Genomic DNA, 22936 nt, shown 5'->3' with positions numbered 1-22936 from the left:
TAGAGCCCTTGCCGTTTCTGATGAAGATAGCGTAGAAAGTGAAATGGAACATCTTATTTCTATTTTAAAAGGAAACGGATATGCTAATTCATTCATTAGGAGAGCTTTAAGGGAAGTCAAGGCCCCGATGGAGAAAACAAAACCAAGTGCTTTTGCAGTTCTGCCTTACGTATCAGGAACAACGGACCGGATTGCTCGCATCCTTGGAAAAGCCAACGTTGAAACCAGGTTTGGCACGTTGAGGAAGATCAGAGACCTACTTCCATCCGTCATTGATGCTGTTCCCCCATTACAAATGGAAGGCATATATGAGATTCCGTGTTCATGTGGGTCTAGTTACATCGGACAGACCAAACGGAAGATAGTGACAAGGCTGAAAGAGCATGAAAGGGCGCTGAAGGCAAGGCAATGGGAAACTTCAGCTGTCGCCGATCATTTTATGTCGGGGCCAGGACACAAGATCCTCCTGGATGAGGCCAAAGCCATTGCAAGAAAATCTGCATATTATCCACGGCTTATTAGAGAGGCGATAGAAATTTCTAAAAGACCAATGAATTTTAACAGGGATGATGGATATAATTTAAGCCATGTGTGGAAGAGATACATTTCGAAAATTTAATTACAATATTCCACCTTTCATCTTCCTTTTTTTTTTTTTTTTTTTATATTAGATGTTTTAAAGAAGTTGGCTTTTATTTTATTTTTATTTTTATTTACTTTTTTTTTTTAAATACCTTAACAACAATGGACCAGTTTTTCCAACGGTATGATAGGTGTTTATATTTTCATTCTCCTGACGACGTTCCCAGTAAGTGGAACGAAACGTTGAGTTAAATATTAATAGCACGCAGACGTATTCCCGAAAATGAATTATAATAGTGCATGGTATTTTATTATTTATTAATTTTAGGTGTCTGAGCTTCACATCGCACCTTGTGATATCAGAAAATAATCTGTGGCCTTGGACGAGAAGACGAGGAGAAAATTCTTGCTGAATTGGAGGTGCCCAGATTGGAGGAAGGTACCATTGCTTCACTGTTACCTGTCGCCAAGAAGACAGACATTGTGGCAGAAGTGACATATTTGTGGATGTGGATTTGATTTGTGCAAGTTGGTGCAGTTATAGTGGACGTTCATCGGAGAAAGTATTGACGATAGTTTGTATGTATCGACCAGTCCTCTTTTAAATAATTTTCTATTCGAAAGAGAATAAGAGTAATTGTTTCGCTAAATTAGATGTGGGATAGAAGAGAAAATTGGAAATATTATTGTGGTTGACAATAGAAAATACATAATATATGTATTGTATTTCTGTGGGTTTTTTCTTTCCTGCCTCTTTAAAATTTCTTGCGGTGGTGACTTCATGCAAAGTAAGTATAAAATCGGAGGTGTGATCTAAGAGATAACATGTTTTATTTTACAAGTGTTTATGCTGGTGATTTGGCAGGACTTTCATATTTTTAATAGGGTGATACATTTACTGCAGTGACCTAGGGACTTTTACTCATCCCAAATAATTTTTCAAATACTTTAGCGCCTGATATGGGTAAGTTTTAGTAGCTGAGAATGAACTATACGTTAATTTTTGCTTGCATTTTGATGAATTCGATCATACTAATAGCAGATGTGTCAGCAATCCTGTTTCATCGGCAATTTTTATTTAAAAATTTTATTTCGTCAGGCTTTAGGGTAAGCTTTTTAATGCTCGTGGGCTATGTGATGTCTTATTTAGTGTCAAAATTAATAAGAATTTACTCTCATTAACATCTCAAGGTTTCCAAGTAAGTACGAGCCACTTAACAATGCTGGATGCTGGGGGTGCGTGAATTAGCCATGAGAATCTCATTTTTCGCAGAGTTATTTAAGTGGCCGAGTAAGTTTTGTAAGTTCTCAATGGGTAAATAATACTATATCATGAATTCTAATTACCATGAAAAACTCACAACCGACAAAACTTTGTCGGTCGTGAGTCTTTCATGGTAATTAGAATTCATGATATGGTGTTATTTACCTATTGAGAACTTACAATTCATAATGATTCGTATCAAGGTTCTCGCTACGGTCGGTAGCTATCGATTGTGTTGCGTTCGATACATTTTTCGATCGTGCGAGTTACGATATATCTAATGTCGACCTAATCGATTGAGATTAGCCTGAGTGCCGTGTTCCTGCGCGCTTCGTATCCAATCGTACGTGCTTAGTAGCGGACATTCACATGCTGCGTACGCGCTTCGTCGACAGGCCGCGAACGGAAATTATCCATTGACGAAAAGCGACGAAGCGGCATAGTATCCCCTTAGTCAATGGGTACTATGTACATACGAATTAGATACGGAGGGTTCTGTGCCGTCTGGGTGTGATAGCCTAACAGAACATTATTTTGTAGTTTGGTCTGACCCGGTGACCAGGTTGATACTTTGAGAGCAGGCTGAGCACAAAGAAAAGTCTCCCAAGGTGCGATCTATAATTGCTGACAATTGATACATGGCAGCTATCTAAAAGTGAGTCTTGGAATTTGATACAATGTGAAGCAAATTTTGGCAATCTGTATGGCCGTATTCCTCACAATGAGTGAAAGGAATGTTTACACGATTCAGGCACTCCCGCAATAGGGTGGTTCCCTATTATTTTTTATTGCCTAAAACGAAAGATTCGTCAAAAAAAGAAAAGAATATTACTCCTGGAGTACGCATTTCACGCTTTTAGATTTTTAAATGAGGATATCTATTATTTGCGATTAAATGAAAAGTGAAAATTTTCAAGCACGCGAAAACGCGACGGGTAAGTATGAATGCCGGGAAAACTCCCACGTGACGTCGTTCTGGTTCCCGCTGCCGCAAGTGAGGTGACCTTGGGGCGAGGCTCTGAGCTCTGATACAACGCAGGATGCTAGCAGGTAGCAGAGTACCATGCTAGCTGGTAGCGCATGGCTTAAATACGGATTATTAATACCTTATCAAACGAGGAAATCTTTCCCACCTTAGCCAGTTTTAATAGGTGATTATTAAGACATGTTTCCCTGAGCTCTGTGCCTCATGCATGCATTGGTAATCTCAGACGTTGTATAACTCCTATCTACTCGTATAGAAACTAGATACTACATTTATATCGTCGAACACTGACAACTCAGGGCGACATGCGTCAGTAGGATCGCCCTGAAAGAGCACATTCCACAACATCATGACCCCGCGAAAAACACGAGCAGAGACATCCATTGGGTAAACAACACTCCATATGCTTCAGTTTTTTACTTAAATGTTTACTTACGGCTTCTGAACAGAAATGATGATCAAACACCTCAAGCAGGCATAATTACAGTTGCGGGAATACATTGGAATGGAACTGAAGGTGCATAAGTGAATAAGGTTCACCTCCGAATGATCTATAAATTGAGCATTTTTACTGCGCGCAGGATATAGACAATTATATTGGATGGCAAAATTTTTCAAAGAAATAAATGGAATAGGAGTAGAAACTACATGGGCTTAGATTAACGCATGAATGTACTAACATTCCATTATAAGGTTTTTTTCGACTTGGAATAATAAGTTTAAAAATTCCAGGATTTATCCAGAAATTCCCGCATAATTCACGGAAATTTCAAGGTTCGGAAAATTCCCGAATAATTCCAGGTTTTCAAGGGCCGGTGGACACCCTGAATGGTCAATTTTAACCTCATTTGAAAAAGTCCAGATTGGCGCCCATGCAATGCCACTCCACGTGACGTCACAAGGACCTAGACACTATACAAGTAGTCAGGAGTTCTACATCGTCTAAGATTACCAATGCATGCATGGGCTTCATAGGTGAGCATTTTTTCAGTACTATAGAAAAGTAAGTAACTGTGAACTTTTAACTTTAAGTACGGAATGAATTCTGTTCAAAATATTATTTACATGAAAACCATGCAATAAGTTAATTCAATGAAATCGATTCATTTCTTTCATTAATTTTTCACTCACAGCAAGGGTATTCACAAGTACTGTAGCGGTACGGACCGGAGCCGGCCCGACGCATCATATAAAACATCGCGGCTGAGGGGGGTTACGTCTGCGCGCACACTCACATTTTTAGAATTTTTTTCACGGAGTTCTATCCTGAATTTATGTAAAGGGTTTATTTTGTTTTTTCCTTTGTAGTATATTTTTTTTTGGATGTGACATGGTGTGAGAGTGGATTTCCGGGAGAGGCGACGCAGTGGTTCTCTCCCGGAATACGTTTGAAAACCCGCCTTACGGCCGGGGAAAAAAGAGGGCGTTGAGGTGCACCAGAGGTGATTATGGGTAGTGCAGAGTTTATAAAAGAGAGAGACGAGAAGGATAGCTCTCTCTCTCTTACGGTGCGACACAAAGATAAGTCATAGTGGCGTGCGGTGACAAGCAGCAGCAGCCAAGCTACGGCACGTGGTGGAAGCCGATACGCGGACAGCTCTTCAGGGGTGGCGAGAACATCGGATAAAGGAAGTAAGCTTGGAAATTACCAAAGCCCAAATAGATCCTTTGGTGTCCAGATGGTTCCCCCCTTTGAAAGTCCCAAGTGTGCTCCCCACAATAAGGCCCTAGTGAATTTACTGTTGGCTGGTTTTAGTCACGGCCCTGCAAGACTTAAGTGCGGCACGTGGTGAAGTTTGAGCATACTTTCTGAATGTTAGTGTCACTTGGCGGATCATTGAGCCCGAGTTCAAAACGGGTGGCCATTTGAACAGTAACACCCAATTTATAATTGCTTTGCACGGAAAGTTCTTTTTGTAAGTTTGATGTCACTATTTTTACGTTGCTTATTCGCTAAAGAGCGTGGGTACATTTTGTTGTTGGAAACATCAATTTTTTATAATCATTGAGAAAGTGCTATTGTCATTTTTGGAAGGAGAAGCCGAAGGTGAATATTTCATGTTGGAGGTGACGCCGATGGATTTTGGAACGGGGATTTATTGTGTGTGTTGGGAATGCTTTAGTGTCAGTGTAAATTTTGGAACCTATGGTAGTTCAATTATTAAAATCAATTGTAAAAGGGATATCATTGAAGTTATTTGTTTTGCTATTGCCACGATTTCCTTAGATCCTGTTGTAAGTGAGTGTGCGTGCAGGCACGAACAATTGGGGAACTTGATTTTAAGCCCGGATTCGGTAAGTCTCCGTCGGGGCAATTTTCTATTTTTTGGGGAGTGGAGAGTTAACAATCACATGTACGGGGAGATATCGAACGGGAGGCGAGCGGGCGGCTCTCGCGGTTTGAACCGTTACATATGAAAAATGGCGCTGCGGACAGGATCCCAATTCATTCATTCACTTTTAAAAGGACAGGATCCCAATTCATTCATTCACTTTTAAAAGGACAGGATCCCAATTCATTCATTCACTTTTAAAAGGGCAATTGAGGAAATATTTTCTGGCAGAGTTGATTCGTTATGGCAAGCGAATAGTTCTTGTATAAAAATTTTTGTTTCAGTTACGGAAAGACTAATTGTCAAGTGTGGAGTGCTGGGCTCATTCAGGTTCCTAAACCACGGATGCGTCGTCGGCGCGGAGGGTTCTTTGGTGAGGCCTGGGCACGCTTTGTAGGGGGTGTATTTGTGATTAGTGTGGGGGAGAAGTTGGTTTTCGACGGGGACGTTTTGAGAAAGAACCATATCGTGTTAAGATGGCCGAGAAGAGTCAAAGGGAGGAAAGGTTCATGCTCAATCGTAATATAGGGGATTTGACTGGGTTGGCCATTATGGAGGAAGTGGAACGGGACGCAGAGTCACCGGTTGGTCAAACGGAGTCCACTATAGAGTCGATTTACCAAACGCCGATCGCGTTGAACCCGGTGCGTGAGTTATTGGAGGAAATGCGAAGGGAAAGGGAGAAGGAGAAAGAGGAAATGCGGGAGAGGGAACTCCTACGGGAGAAGGAGAAGCAGGAAAGACGTAAGGAGAAGGAACGAGAGAGGGAACTCTTACGGGAGGAGGAGAAAGAGAAGGAACGGGAGAGGGAACTCTTACGGGAGAAGGAGAAAGAGGAAAGACGAAGGGAGAAGGAGCAGGAGAAGGAGGAATTGCGTAAAGAAAGGCAATCCCTTCAGAGCGAATTTTTGAAAATGATGGGGGCGGTCAATAACCGACTTTCCCAACAGGAATCTACATTAGTAGAAGTTAAGGAAGTGACGATCAATCTCGGGGAGCGGATGAACAGAATAGAGGGTGAGGTTGAAGTTACGAGGGAACAAATAAGGGAGTCGACGAAAACAAAATTTGAAGTGTTGAAGGGGCGCTTGGAGCGTCTAGAGCAACAGGGGCCTACCTCGGTATTGGGTGGAATCGCATGGGCGAAAGACGCAATTGTAATGCCTACGTTCCGAGGATGTACTTACGAGAATCCGATTACTTTTGTGAAGGAAGCAGAAAGGTATTTTACAGCGGTATCTTGTGGGGAAAATCAAAAAAGTATAATTTTTGTTAACATGTTACGAGAAAAAGCAAGTCTGTGGGTAAAGACATTGGAATCCATCGATGAGGGATACGAGGACTTGAAAGGGAAGTTTTTGGGTCGATATTGGGACTTGAAGGCCAGGTGTCGATCTCGAGAAAATGTAAGTAAAGGGAGATATTATCCCGGGGGAAGGGAGACAATGGAAGAATATGCGATGAAAAAAATCGTATTAGCAAAAGATTGCGAGCCACCACTAAGTGAGGAGGAAATTATTTATTTTTTGAGCCGCCAATATCCCATTGGGATACAGAATTTGTTGGGGAGTGCGAAGGTAGCGTCGACCCATGAATTACTGAGTATGTTAAGAATCTACGACTCAGTGAATGACGAGGAGAGTAGGTCGGGGCCCCAGGCAGCCCAACAAAACAGGCGAGTGGCGTCCATAAACGTTTCAGAGGGAAGAAGGGGAGCCGTAGAAAGGAAGGGTGAGGGGGAGTTGAGAGGGTCTGAGGCGAGAACTCCGGTTTTGCCCACTTTTACGATCCCACCGCCTGCATTAGGTAATCCCCAGAGAACGAGAAGGGAAGCCGAGAAGGAGGGAGCAATTAGTAAGGTTGTAGGTGAGACGACCCAAGGTGAAGGCGCGGGGGTTAGAAGCATTGAGACGATACCGTTAAACTGGTAAGGTCCGAGGCGAGTGATTCCGTCGGCTCGGAAGAAAAAAAAGGGGAATCACGAGAAATAATAGCTACGTGCATCCTAGAGGGTAATCCATTAGACGACTTATTGTATGAGGAAGAGAGACCGGTTATGAGGAGAGAATGTCCGGAGATTCAAGTGGAGTGTGGAGGTCATAGGGTAGGGGCTCTGATAGATACGGGTAGCGAAGTCTCAGCGATAGACGAAGGGTTATTTGAGCAGCTGTTAGCTAAAGACCCCAAACTTCCAATATTTCCGATGAAAAAGTGTTTTTTGGTATGTGCTAATAGAAAGAAATCGCACGCAATTACCAAGCAAGCGTTAATTACGGTGCAAGTGGGAATAAGAGAAGTTGACGTAGTGTGTCTCGTTGTGCAGAATTTAATTCGTCAAGTCATCTTAGGGACAGACTGGTTGGCGGAAGTCGGCGCTACGATTGATTTTAAGGAGGGAAAGGTACAATTTAAGGTGGGAAAAGAGGGTGAAGTAGAGGCTGAGTTTCCCGTGTGTACGTTGACTTTGGGCGAAGAAAAAGGGAGAAAGGGCGCCACTGTCACGGACAGCGAAATTAAAGAAACAGTCCAAAGCCTCAATCATTTAGATATTGATCAAAGACGATCATTGGGTGCTTTATTAAGTAAATTTCAAGGGATTTTTTCTGAGGAACCGGGGTTGGTTAAAGGATTTACGCATAGGATTCAGTTGACGGAGGAAACGCCTTTCGTAATGAAGTCTTACCCCATTCCTCGCGTGTATGAACCCTTGGTAGATGCCCAGATTAATGAGATGGTGGAAATGGGAAATGGGTTACAGTACTGTACCGCATATTGATACCTTGAAGGTTTCAAAGCACATGGAGATGGAATGCATCCCCTATAGAATGAGAAGGTACCAAGTATGTACCTTGTTTGGGTAAGGAGGGATATTGCAGTCGAATGTCCCTATCAAGATCAAAAACGTTAGGGCCATTCAGATAAGAAAGGCTCAGGAGCAGCCTCAGGTAAAACGAAAGGGTCAAATGTACAAGAATGTTTCTTCAGCAGTTGAAGGCTCACAAATACTTTACATACTTCTTTACATGCCCCTTCCTCTGAGATAATTCTTTCAATTTTGCTAGGCACAGGAGTCTGTCGAATCTAGAAGAGAGATAGAGAATGCATTTCAGTTCTAGGACATGGATGTCCCTATGAACGTTCACACAGTAGCAAAGAAAGAAAATATCAACACTCTCATTTTTAATTACTGCTTGCATAAAACATTCAGACATGAAAATAGTGCTCAGAGCAGTCATAATTGCCCATTTATGTAGGCCACTGATGAAATAAATTTCTCACACATACCAGATTTACAAAAGGAACACATTGCAATTATTAATTAATATTAGGTTTCATTACATCATGTTACTAATGAGGTATTCTTTAACAGATAAATATCCACAGAGGATCTGATTTCCTTTGATAAAGAATTACACAGAAGAAAAGTAACACAGAAACATGGGGACCTCTATATTCCTCGTTAACATTCATTGCGTGTGGGAGAGAAGTGATTCTGGATGAGGACGGATAGGTGGAATGAGGATGGGATCTCACTACAAATCATCTACTGCAATTTCTTATTTTAACTATCTTTTCGCAGGATTACACTCCTTGACCTATGATATTAAGAGGTACAGTAAAACTTTGATTTTACGCAGTTGGAGGGACCAAAATATGGGCACTGTGTAAAATCAAAAATTGGCATTGAGGAGGAGTATAGTTTTCAGGATAACACTTGGTACTTGTTTTTAGAAGGATTAGTCGTACCTTTTTGTACATATAGTTCTGATTTAAGCCAGAAGTGGAACCAGTAAAAGTCTCATATGTGAGGTTTTACGGTAAATGAGCATGAAATCCTTTTCAATCGCATCAGATGTATGTTTCCCGGATTCAATTACTCATATAGAGGCAAGAAAATGAAGCCTAATAATCTTATTTACTCACAAGCAACACCACAGATGACTTGTTACCTTAAGAGAAACAACGTTGCATTCTTGAACAATGTTTCCCATGGTTGAACAAAATGGTTGAATTGCCAGATTTTCTGGCACTAAGTTTACTTCTGTTACCCAGGAGAAATTTTGGAATGGTGATACTAAATGCTCACAGAGAAGCTAATTTTCGAAAATATTCTCATTTAAAGCAGTTTTCAGGATATCCATTTAACCATCTGCAGACAAACAAAGATTGGATATTGAAGAAATCTGAGGATAGTCATCCAAATTAACCCCATTAACAGGGAGCAAAGTTTTGCTAATACATCACAAAGGCTTTACACCATGTGGGCCCGGGTTCAAGTCCTAGCAGTAGCAGAAACTTATCAGAGATGGCCCTATCCCTACTTGAGTGTAATGTGGAGGGAACTTCCAGTGCACCACTCTGGCCATCAGATGGGACGTTGAGTCCTGGTCCCTTTTGAGCTTGTCATTACAACCTGGCTTATGCCAACATAGACCATGCAGAATGAGACAATGCATGCTGCTTTTACCATCGTGTCGAATCACCATAGACTTACGTCCATACTAGAAGTACGACTATCTTTTTTGGATCACCTTGAAAGTCAAAATTTTGGCGCGGAAGGATTTTTAACGACTCATTTCACCGTTATATTTTGCTGAGGCGACGGAAAACATAGCATTGGCAAAATTCTAGAAAACCTTCTGTCAGGGAAAGATATTCCGTAGTTCATAATTCCGGATTAACGACCATTTATTGTACAGTAAAACTTCAATTTTACGCACTTTGATTTTACATCAAGTCTCATTTTTACGCTGCGACACTCAAATCCGGCCGGAAAGCATAGGGAATTGCAATGGTGAAACTCCGATTTTGCATCTTTTCTTGATTTTACGCAGTTTTTCGATTTTGCGCAGAATAACCCCAGCCCCAAAGAGGTCGCTAATCTTGATTTTACGCAACTGTCTTTCGGCTTGTTTTGAAAATCCGACTGGAGCAATATGAAGTTAGGTTGTTATTTCGTCTCAATGAGTTGCAAAAATGAATACAGCAACGGTTGAAATGACATCGCGCTGTTGAGCGTGAAACTAAAAACATCGCGAATCTAATTATTGCTTCCCCCTGCGCCCTCTCAGTAATATTTCAGGCTCCTTTACGAACGCGAATATCGCTCTTAGTTCAAATTTGCCGTAGAAGGATATCGAAACCTAAAAATTATGGCAATCGCCGTGAATGTGTAACTACTTTTGATTAAGACAGATGATCGCCGGAGATATTAACATTATCACCTTTCGTTTATTATTCGATTTATTGATCAACGCTGTTTATAGCATATTTATTGTAATTACAGTAGGTGGTCGTACTACGGAATATATATCCCCAACGGAAGGTTTTCTAGAATTTAGCCAACACTATGTTTTCCGTCGCCTCAGCGAAATATAACGGCGAAATGAGCCGTTAAAAATCCTCCCGTGCCAAAATTTTGGCTTCCAAGGTGATCCAAAAAAGATAGTTGTACTTCTAGTATGCATGGAAGTCGATGGTGATTCAAAACGATGGTAAAAGCAGCATGCGTTGTCTCATTCCGTGGGCTAACCCCACATCTGCGGGACGAATGGAGGCGAGGGAAAGTTGCTTGCGTGGCGCACTTATCAGAACTTACTCAACTTGTATCTCATTTTCAGTGGGCTTAGATGAAATACGATTGGAACTTGAATAGCCATTAGCTTAACTCTGCTTGGTGGCAAGCATTTATTTTTTAACGGAACGGGAGTTAATGCCCTCGGAGAATAACTCGCGTCGTCAATCGTCATGTAATCATTGAATTCAAATTCAAGACGTGAGTGATAAGGCAGTCCTTTTAAACTCAGGAATGGCTTAGCACCATTAAATCGAAATACAAAAAGTGTCCGGTGTTGTTATCAGATATGGGGAAGCAAAATATTACGTGAATATTAGTCACACGGATTGTAAGTCGAAGGTCCCGGCGCTGAATTCGCGGAAGAATGCCGACAGAGAAGCTATACCCGGTAGATTCAATCTACTAATGCTAAAATTTCATTGGAAAATGCTTTTTTAATGCATAAAAATTATAAAGAGGGAAAATTGTTCATCATTTTTTTTATTCATCACTGGCGGCATGACAGCAGTTGCATGGTTATTTAAATAACTCACTTAAAAAAAGTGATCTAAACACTGGAAAAATCTAAATTTCCGAATATCCCGGGTCCTGTATGCTCCGTATTATCTATGGTATGCTAATTGGAAGGAGGTAACCGACAGCTGGGGTCATTAGCGCCATGAAGTAAGGGCTGGGGTGATAAGAACCCTATGTTGGCATTAACCAGGTTGTAATGATAGGCTCAAAAGGGACAGGACTTAATGTCCCATCTGCTGGACAGAGTGGTGCACTGGAAGTGCCCTCCACATTACACTCAAGTAGGGATAGGGCCATCTCTGATAAATTTCTGCTACTTCCAGGACTTGAACCCAGGCCCACAGGGTGTAAAGCCTTTGTGATGTGTTGGCAAAATTTTGCTCCCTGTTCATGAGGTTAATTTGGATGACTATCCTCAGATACCTCATTTCTTCAATCTTTGTTTGTCTGCAGGTGGTTAAACAGATTTCCTGAAAACTGCTTATAATGAGAATATTTAGTGTAACAATTCCAAAATTTCTCCTGGGTAATAAGTAATCTTAGTGCCAGAAATGCTAGCTAGCTAGCTAAAGCAATTCAACCATGTTGTTCAACCATGGAAAGCATAGTTCAGGAATGCAATGTTGTTTCTCCTAAGGTAACACGTTATCTGTAGTGTTGCTTGTGAGTAAATAAGATTATTAGGCTTCATTTTCTTGCCTCAAAATGAGTAATTGAATCCGGGAAACATATATTTGTCGCAATTGAAAAGGATTTCATGCTCTTTTACCATAAAACCTCACATACGAGACCTTTTCTGGTTCCGGTTCTGGCTTAAATCAGAACTATACAAAAGTGTACGACTAAGCCTTCTAAAAATAATGAGCTAGTGTTATCCTGAAAAGTATACTCCTCCTCAATACCAACTCTTGATTTTACACACTTTGATTTTACACAGTGCCCATATTTCGGTCCCTCCTACTGCGTAAAATCAAAGTTTAACTGTAATTACAATAAATATGTTATAAACAGCGGCGATCAATAAGTCGAATAATAAACGAAAGGTGATAATGTTAATATCTCCGGCGATCATCTGTCTTAATCAGAAGTAGTTACGCATACACAGCGATTGCCGTATGTTTTAGGTTTCGATATACTTCTACGGCGAATTTGAACTAAGAGCGACATTCGCATTGGTAAAGGAGCCTGAAATATTACTGAGAGGGCGCAGGGGGAAGCAATGATTTGATTCGCGATGCTTTTAGTTTCACGCTCAACAGCGCTACATCATTTCAACCGTTCCTGTATTAATTTTTGCAACTCAATGAGACGAAATAATAACCTAACTTCAAATTGCTCCAGTCGGATTTTCAAAACAAGCCAAAAGACAACTGCGTAAAATCAAGATTAGCGACCTCTTTGGGGCTGAGGTTATGCTGCGCAAAATCAAAAAACTGCATAAAATCAAGAAAAGATGTAAAATCGAAGTTTCACCATTGCAATTCCCTATGCTTTCCGGCCGGACTTGAGTGTTGCTGTGTAAAAACGAGACTTGATGTAAAATCAAAGAGCGTAAAATTGAAGTTTTACTGTATGTCAAAATTGAAACGTTGGCTGAAACTTGTTTTAAAATTGACCTAAACTCCAGGAAATATTATATCGTATATTAAACAAGGTCAAGAAAAGGAAAATATAATAAAAATAAAAAAATCCACTACCTACATTTCTGGGATTGCTGGTGGAAATATTGATGCCAAAGCAGACAAGTAGCTAGAAATTAGCTTTGGGGGACCTTGGGTGGTATATATGGAAATGATAAATATACCTTGATAAGGAAGTGCCTATACTGATAGTTTATTTCTAATTTCCACAATGGAAAACCATACATTTCATTAAAGGACATACACATTTTATTTTCATAATGCTGAATGCTCAATTAATCATTTATTACTAGCAAACATTAGAAAAGGAACTATTTCTGGGCCATTTCATCTCAAATCAGGCAGATAGTGCAAAAACATGTCAGGTGACCATCACCGATTTCTCTGAAATTTGTATATGTGAAAGCAGTATCCTTATGATGAATAATGATGACTTTATTTCAGCTCAGAACTTAAACGTTATAAAGTTACCGTCCTTTGAACATTGCAGTGTCAGGCCTCAGAGTAAAAGATGAAAAATCGCATAAATGCTGATTACTAAGGAACCATGGCCTGTAATGCAGTACTTATGGTTTCATTTTGAAGAGAATTCATTTATGCACATTATGACATAACTTGCAAGTCATTTGAAGCAATAATAAACAAATAGGACTTGTTTAAACAATAAAAATTAGTCATTATTTAACAATTTATTACTAAAAAAGGCCACCTTTTATTTTCTTTAAAATTTCTCAGGGGGTAGTTTAAATGTTCTGCTTTCAAATAAAAAAATAAAAAAAGGTAGTATTTTTATACTTTTTGTTTTAAGGCATGTCAAAGTTAGGCATGTTTTCGACTCTTTTACACCAAGATTGCATACCTTCAAGGGGATAAAAATGGAGTTTCATTCTACATAGCATTCATAACAGTGAAAAATTCCTATGTGAATGATTGGTTACATCTATTGAGTGAAAGCAAGTTCAATCTTGTTTACTTCCATGGCATCCAATGTGTGCAAACACCTTATTCATCCTTTCACCTAATTATTTTTTGTCTAAATTGAGCTAATTAGAATGTGTAAAATGCAAGTTTCATAGTAGGCAAGAATATACTTACTTAAAGAAAGTGATAAATATCAAACATGTACTTCATGGGAAAATAATGTCTCAGCAGCTTTTGAAGAAATGTCTATGAGTGACCATGTTCAAATTATATCATTCTTTACACAAGTTAATCTAAACAACATAATATAGCTGGTTTTCCAGTTTCAACCAAACATACAATTGCCATATCATGCAGAGCTAAAAAAACAACTAGGACTCGGGGCCAATGCTGATGTATGCTGTTGGCATCCTCTTCCTCATAGTGTTCAATCAGCATTGTGCTCTCATTTTACTTGCATGATGATAAAGATTGTTCTTGTAATAAGCAAGATGTGTTCACTGCCATTGAGAATTATTCAGACGAAAGATTCGTTCAGACAAATTCATGGCTGAAGTTTAGGATTGAACCAAGAAAGGTGTGTATCACCGCTATATCCGTAAAATAGAAAGGGAAGCTATTCAAAAAGAGAAGTTGGTAACACTAATTGGTGTGGCATTGATGCTTCATTTTGACTTTTCCGAGAATTAGAGTGTGATTCTTCCAGATTAAGTACAACCCTATCGTTGGCAAAAAGTACAGATATCAATATTTACCTGTATGGAACATAATAATAACTAAGGTATGCAGGCACTTCAGATGATTTCTCTTATGACACTGCACATGCTTTTTTTAAGATGAATCATATAGAAGAACAATAGTGTAAAAAGATATCATATGGAGAAATAAATTATGTATATTTTATAAAAGCCAGCTGCTAATAAAAAAAACAGATAGCAGATATTTGACTTGGGGAAAGGTCTTAAACGGGAAAAAGTCATAGATGGTTGTTCAGTGCAACTGGTCATGGGTAGGGGCCATCTGATGGAGTTGTATAAATTGGTCAAAAATTATGCCACAAACTAAAACCTGAGATATTTCAACTGTGGCAAGTAAATTCAAAAAAGTCCTTTGTTGAACATGTGAGTATTTCCTTGCCTAATATTAAACTTTTGCATTTAACACATGTTAAACTAGCCTAGTAGGGTAATTTCCTGCATCAAAGAAAATGAAAGCCATTGATTGCGATTCGTTACCCACCTTTAGTGCATTCACAATACGTTTACAATATATTTGATTTTTAGAAATCCCTGTTTAGACGAATGTCAATGGTCAATTTTAACCTCATTTGAAAAAGGTCAGATTGGCGGCGATGCGATGCCACTCCACATGACGTCACAGGGACCTAGATGTTATACGAGTATATAGGAGTTCTATATCGTCTGAGATTACCAATGTATACATGAGGCACAGAGCTGCGGGAAACATCCCTTAACAATCACCTATTAAAAATGTCTTTGGGTCAGGGAGTTTCCTTTGTTTGATAGGGTTTTAATAATCCTTATTTAAACCAAGCTCTACCTGATAGAAGGGAACTCTACGCTACCGCCATGCTCGGCAGCAAGCAGCCAGAGTTAACACGGGCTTTTTGCAGCATTCATACTCAGGCGTCGCGTTTTCGTACGCTTGAAAATTTTCACTTTTCATTTAATTGCAAAAACAGATATCATCATTTAAAAATCTAAAAGCGTGAAATATGCACTCCAGGAGTAATAATCGTTCGATTTAGGCAATAAACAATAATAGGAAACCACCCTATGTAGACAAAAAAATGATTGGGTGAAAGGAGCACCTGTACATGACATCAACAGTTTCATGTCTTGGTGGTTAACAGACACGGGACAACTATAGCTCTCTCTGTAATCCACACAATCAAACATGCTGTGACACTGACAAAATCAGATATAAAGACATACAGTACTCAAAATCTCACCATTAATGACTTCATCGTGTGCTTCCGAAAAACCTGTTGAATTTCTAAAATCACTGCAGTGTGTTTAGAAGAGAATGGCATTAGTGTCTTGCTTATACATCCATAAGGTCCATCGAATTGTTCCACATGGCCCAAAGTAGAAGACTTACGTAAAGTGCCATTGAAAAATACTCTGTGCAAATTGCGGCTCATTCACCATTTCCAGCCAGTAGCAGTGGGTGTTTGCACACATTGGATGCCATGGAAGTAAACAAGATTGAACTTGCTTTCACTCAATAGATGTAACCAATCATTCACATAGGAATTTTTCACTGTTATGAATGCTATGTAGAATGAAACTCCATTTTTATCCCCTTGAAGGTATGCAATCTTGGTGTAAAAGAGTCGAAAACATGCCTAACTTTGACATGCCTTAAAACAAAAAGTATAAAAATACTACCTTTTTTTATTTTTTTATTTGAAAGCAGAACATTTAAACTACCCCCTGAGAAATTTTAAAGAAAATAAAAGGTGGCCTTTTTTAGTAATAAATTGTTAAATAATGACTAATTTTTATTGTTTAAACAAGTCCTATTTGTTTATTATTGCTTCAAATGACTTGCAAGTTATGTCATAATGTGCATAAATGAATTCTCTTCAAAATGAAACCATAAGTACTGCATTACAGGCCATGGTTCCTTAGTAATCAGCATTTATGCGATTTTTCATCTTTTACTCTGAGGCCTGACACTGCAATGTTCAAAGGACGGTAACTTTATAACGTTTAAGTTCTGAGCTGAAATAAAGTCATCATTATTCATCATAAGGATACTGCTTTCACATATATAAATTTCAGAGAAATCGGTGATGGTCACCTGACACCCCTCTGCCTGATTTGAGATGAAATCCCCCTTCTATCAAAAATGGATTGCCAGAGGATATGTACCCCAGGGGTAGTGGTGTTCTCAGCAAATGCATTGCAGGCAACCGCCAGAAGGACAAAAAAATTTTGCTGGGAAATGAACACAATCTAGCATCACAAAAAATTTAAGTGTCAATTCCATATTTCCCTGATGTTTCCAGAGAAAATAAAATACCCTGGTTCTTCCCAGCATTCCAGAATGCTGAACACACACCAGAGATTGTAATCTTCCAGAAACTTACTGGAAATGAGGTTATTCCAAAGGTGACACCACCATATTTAGTACAATATGCACGATCAAATGATGCCTTGAACACACAGCAGAGTTCTTTGAACTTCTTGAAGTCAGTCAGTTTCTTCACACATGTGCTACAAACACACTGAGGATATATATCCGTAGATGACACCTGAAATGATATGAAACAAAATGAAGTCATGGGAATGAGTACTTTTGTGAAAATATTCTGGTGAGATGTTTTCAGAGGCATAGATAATAAATATTTTATGAGGAAAGTGCGAGCGAAAAGTGCTGCAAGATCATAGAATCCATATTCCCAGGCTCTTCCCTGAAAAAAATCATCATCTTCCCTTCTTCTTTAAATCACTTGGTAACATATTCACTTGGCTCAGGAAAACAAGGCCAACTTCACCCATGATTCAAGTTTGCCTGGGAAGAACATAATGTAGTTCTTATGGGTAATTTGGACTAAGTTCCATTGCAGTCCAATTTTCTTATAGAGAAACATGGGTAAGCTGAATGCAGAGTGGAGGAATTTTTTCATAGAACTTGTTGGGGGCAGGTACACAATAGATATACATTTGGTGAAAAGCTGACATTGCTATGAAATCAAATGTTATTAGAACCTAAATTACACCAAAACATTGATAAAAATGGTTTTATACAGAGTTAGCAAAAGGTGCCAATTGGATTTTATCGGGGAGGAAAGACTGAAATATGGCTGACTAGTACAAGAGCCGGAGAATACAGTTTCCTGCAGGATAAGAAAAAGTTTCCATTTTGTGTATCTTTCAAATGTGTGTTTACTCCTGGTTTCTGCAATTGATTATTGTTCATGAGACGAAATATAAATGTGTTAAATATATTTGGATCTAAAAATACAATGACCAAAGAAAAATGAAGTCCATACATACATAGAAAAATGGAACCAAAGCAAAAACTACAGCCAACCTGCCAACCAGCCAGTGGACAATAAGTTCAACAGATCCAGGTTATATTTGGTGGAAGTTTGACATATTTAAATAAAAGATGGTAGCACTTTAACATAATATTTTACTGCGTACGACCCGTTTCGGCTCAAAGAGCCATCGTCTGGTACAAGACAATGTCTTACATAAAAACATCACCTTTATACCTTTCAGAAAGGGGTAGGGGAGGATTTGAAATGTTTGAAGAAGGGGTGGGAAACAGGCTTACTGAGTGGAGGCACTGAGAAAAGATAGAACTAAAGAGATATGGGAAACCCAAGGTGGAAGGAGAACTCTAGTCATCACTGCAGAATAACGACACGTGGGAAGAACCACAGAAATCGGAAAGGCCAGGGGAGGGGGGGATAGTAAAAAGGGGGTGTAGGGTAAAAGAGAGGATGTGCGTCGTCATAAGTGGATAGGCAGCAGTAAGCAGCAAAGATGCAGGGGAGTGGAGTCCCTGAAGGGAAGCAGAGAAAGGAGTGAGAATTAGCAGGGGGTCCGGGAAGGGAATGCAGGCTGAAGAATATGGTCAACACAACAGGGAGAGGGGATATGCAGATGGAAAAACCCTGTGGAGGTTGGGGTCGGTTAAGGAGTGGGTGAAGAAATATTTTGGAAATTTGCTTTCGGGAGGGGGATCTCAAGGAGATGAGAGTGGGTGACAAACACTTCTTCATTCATGAGCATATTTATATCACTTTGTACTACATATTTCAAACTTCCTTCATAAGAATCGATATCAATAATATCAAGCCTTGTTCCCTTACTTTCGAAATGGAGACCTTTTCACCCTTGCCTGTTTCAACCAGAAGTTCTCCATTTCAAAAGTAAGAGCACCTCTTTTTCTCATATCTCTGACCCATTTCAAATCCCCTGCCTTTTCTTTGATCCGTGACAATGCTGCGTAAAATGGAATACTTTTCTCACCAATATCTCATTTAAATCCTTCATTATACTCTTCAGTTAACTGTCTGAAATAACCTAGAGAGGCTTGAAAATAACATTCTTAGGCACTTCGTGTCAAAATTCATAAATCATAAGGAAGTTCCTGTGGCAAGTAAAGCCAAGAATAGGCATTTGAAAGAACTATACAAGACCTTTCTGGTAAAAGATTAAGAAACTAGGCAGTGATTTATGAGAGTACATAGCTGCTACTGAAACTTCACAAGAATTCCATGAAATGCTTCAGGTCAAACTGAGAAATTGCTTTCACACTTATCATGAGTTAGTGATATGATTAGAGGTCTGATTCATAGGCGGATTCAGGGGGGGGGCACGGGGGCACGTGCCCCCCCCAGACCCTCAAAAATATGCAAGATTTTTAATACGGTCCCATTATCATTGCGTTCGTTTTGTATTACGAGGTATCCTTGTGCCCCACCCAGAACAAAATCCTGGATACGGCCTTGCTTGTGCCCCTCCCAGAAAAAAATCCTGGATCCGCCCCTGGTCTGATTCATTAATTTGTTTAGGGAGAGCCATTTATTGATGGAAACTAGAGATGGGTTGGTTCCGGTATCTGGTTCTCAGTTCTGCTGGTTCTTGCTAGGCCTGTGGAACTGGTATTGAGAACCGATCATGTCAAGTGGGCACTCTAGAACCTGCTAAGAATGGCAGCGAGGATTTGAATTTATCACACCAATCCTAAATGGTCAGCAACGTATTCGCGGCCATGGCCATTGTCTGATCAAGATTCTTTCAGTTTTCATTCACATCATAAAATACCATATTGTAAAAGAACATTATCAGCAATTCTTTATAACTCTTTTATATGTTCAATCTACTTTTCGTTGTTGCATTTTAACAATGTCATCAGAAGGGAATGAAGGCCGTCACACACCTGAGCAGCCGTGGTGCACGGCTAAATAACAATGTAGTCTTCGGTGCATCCGCATGCACCAGAATGATATGACTGGTAGCAGTGCGGCATGTGCACTGGTCCTCAAAAGGTGTTGGCCGTGGTTGGCAGCCGAACACCTTTTGAGTTTTGCAGTAGGCCACGACGAATGACGCCCACTAAGTTTCAACTTTCTAATGGGTTGCTTTGGCAAAACTGGGCTATGCAAACACAAAAGAGTTGCAATATATTTTTATTAACGTTGGCAAGAGGTGGTCTTTGCTTCAGCAATCACCATACTTTTTTTGCAATCATCATATGGCAATTACTTAATGAAAATTTTGAATATACATATTTCAACCCATTGCAGCTCCAAAAATTGGTGGTCCTTATAATTATGTTCTCTGATACAAACTCATAACTGTAATTATTTGATTTACCGCAACCGGCAGTGAATAAAAGATTTTTTTTAAATGCATATACATATCACTTTCCAATCGCATGACGTCCAACTCTTTTTCTTTTGAAAGTTGCTCGCCCATTATGGATTCTTCGGTTTGTTGCTCTTGCCAGCATTGTAACATTTCCATAACCGCAATGTGTGCACATCATTGCCCTCTCATCGGACATATCTATCGTGCAGGCAAAGCTGCGGCCTCTAAGTCTATCAGTGGTGTCACTGTACCGGGGTGTTGAGCAGTTTAGTGTTAAGGTTATAACAACTGTGACAGTGAGGTATGCAAACAAGTCTTGATAAAAGTAAGACTTAAATCTACATCACAGAATACAGAATATATTTTGAATTAACTCACAAGTTACAACAAATAATGCTGTCAGAAGTTGGGGTCAAGACAATTGCATTTTAAAAAAGATAATGAAAATACAGAGTAATACCTGTATTGAGAAGAGACTGTTGGAAAAGGATATCCCTGTGATGCTCTTCACCATCATCAGTAAACGAGAGTTTAGCATATTCTCCACCTGAGAATGTGCATGGAAGGGATTTATGGTTACCTCTGAAATTATTATTTGAAATGGGGAAAAAGGGATGTACTCATGAGACTCAAACACCAGTAGTGGACTGAGTATAACGCATTAGTAATCGTATTTACAAGATTGCTGTTGATCAGCGAGAGGAAGTGGATCAGAAAATGAAGAAATGGCATGACAAGCATGCCGCACTGCAAAGTTTCCAACCTGGAGACCAAATGTTGATACTAACGCTGCTCAAGGATAATAGATTGTCAATGAACTGGAAGGGGCCCCAACTTTGAAAGTGAATTCCTAATACAGACAGATGCAAATGGATTAGATATTGTTCCCTCACAGATGGAGAGGAGCACCCCATACTATTTCTAAGAAAAAAAAAAGACATGGGACCACAGAAAAAGAATGTTCAGTGCTATTACATGAGAATCACAAAACTACACTAACATTTGGATGGTGATAGCATTTTTTTCTATCAGAATACGGTTTTTTTACATTGTACTCCTTAAATTTAAGTCTTATTTTTCACAAGGGTACATATTCTTGCCTTATTCTTAAAGATCCTGTTGTTCTACTATGCGTTAGATGATTCGGATTCCGTTTCCCGACCATGAACCCTCATTCAATGTAGTGGTTTTTTTTTAAGAGGAGAGGGCTCATTTGGCGGTATTTGGGCTATACATGATAGAATGAACATGGGATAGTGAGAAATATGGGCATTGGTTTGATGATGGAAGGATATGTATCTTATTTTCATGATTTTTCACGCAGGGAAATTTTATTTTCATGTTGGGTTATCTGCCATGTACATTCCCTAACAATCCTAATTAATATAAATCCCCTACAATTCAACTTCTCTAATTGTAGGGGATTCAAATCGATTAGGTTCCGAATGTGACATTTTCTATTGAGCGGGGTTAGGTGCTTTAGGAGATATTTTCTAACCTACTTATGTGAAAACCTCGACTATTTCTTCTGACAACCCCTTTAAATAGTTAATTACACGTTATCGTGTAGAGGGTATGATGGGTAAATGAATTTCATTTAAGTAATTTTATGAAAGAGAAGATTATTGATTGGAGTACATTATGGAATGGATGAGGTGCTTACAAACCAATGATTGAAACTTAAAAGTGCTCAAAACTTAACTTACCTCAAATCGCATTAATTCAATGATCATTTCTGCAGGAGTATATCCATCACAATAATCGAAGACACCCGAAAAGTTTTCACTCTGACATAAACAAAGCCGACATACGGCAAAACTTTTGCCTCCTTCCATCACGGGTATTTAGAAATACTAAAAATTAGCTGTCCACAACTACCGAAATGACGTACAACAGTAAAAAGCCCCGAAAGTCAAATCTCTTAGCATTCCATGTTTTTAGTCAACAACGACTAACAATAAGACAGACGATTCAATTTCACCTTTGAGCATGAAGATTTGCCAAAAAATACACACCAATTTTATTGAAGCACGTTAGAAAACCTAACGGATCAGTGAAGTCCGTAATATCTTAGTTCATGACCTACATATTGTAATGCGTAAAGAAAACGAACTCGATGGTCACCATTCCATCAATGACCTCATCCAGCATTCGTGAGCTTCGTTACCATGAATACAGGTTTTATTCGACATAAAAAAAAACAGAGGTTAAACGAAATAAGAAACGTTTTTCCACTGATCCCTAACAATTTTCACCGATGAACAAAACTTCCACAAACCCAACCCAACGAAGTCCAAGATGCATTGCTCCCATTGCTCATTGCGCTAATTGCCGCGTCGCCTGGTTGCCCCCTTACCACCACCAGGTTCCTTTTTTCGTTATTGTTTTGTTCTGCTCCGCTCTTCTCACGATTTAAAGAAATGGAGGGGTGCATGAACATCAAAGTTGTCGGAATATATCAACCTCCTTGATAAACATATTAATTTATATGTATGTTCATGGGAGGGAAGACTCAAGGTGATAATGCAGGAGACTCAACTACGATACGGATACTTTCTAACACCATGGGGGTGATTAACATGCGAAATAATTCCCACCGGTCGTCGTCAATAGTAGGCATGGGCGGTACTTAAAAAGTACCGGTATTTTTGTGATGAGTATTAACAAACAAGAATAGTACTCCCGCGGTATTACCGGCGAAAAAATACCGGTACTTTCGTCTTCAATAAAATGTCATGAAATATGTTAATTAGTTGAAAATAAA

The 22936-nt window shown here is 39.4% G+C and overlaps 1 protein-coding gene across 7 annotated transcripts in view; it reads right to left on the bottom strand.

The window, feature by feature from the left end:
- Positions 1-22539, bottom strand: part of LOC124155400 (zinc finger protein 37-like) — a 159662-nt gene extending 137123 nt beyond the window's left edge. For 4 of the 7 annotated variants that reach the window (XM_046529183.1, XM_046529184.1, XM_046529182.1 and 1 more), the window contains exons 1-4: positions 21879-22539; positions 20633-20719; positions 16935-17099; positions 8180-8245 (exon numbers count right to left, since the gene is read on the bottom strand). In XM_046529183.1, the coding sequence (XP_046385139.1) occupies positions 8180-8245; positions 16935-17099; positions 20633-20719; positions 21879-22007 (447 nt within the window). In that variant the 5' untranslated portion in view covers positions 22008-22539. The remainder of the gene's footprint in view (positions 1-8179; positions 8246-16934; positions 17100-20632; positions 20720-21878) is intronic. The other 3 variants (XM_046529189.1, XM_046529185.1, XM_046529186.1) reach the window with 3 other exon arrangements.
- Positions 22540-22936: the final 397 nt, after the last annotated feature.

The sequence above is a fragment of the Ischnura elegans genome, chromosome 3 (genome assembly GCF_921293095.1).
Source record: "Ischnura elegans chromosome 3, ioIscEleg1.1, whole genome shotgun sequence".
NCBI classification, from domain to species: domain Eukaryota; kingdom Metazoa; phylum Arthropoda; class Insecta; order Odonata; family Coenagrionidae; genus Ischnura; species Ischnura elegans.
This window is presented reverse-complemented; position numbering and strand designations above follow the sequence as displayed.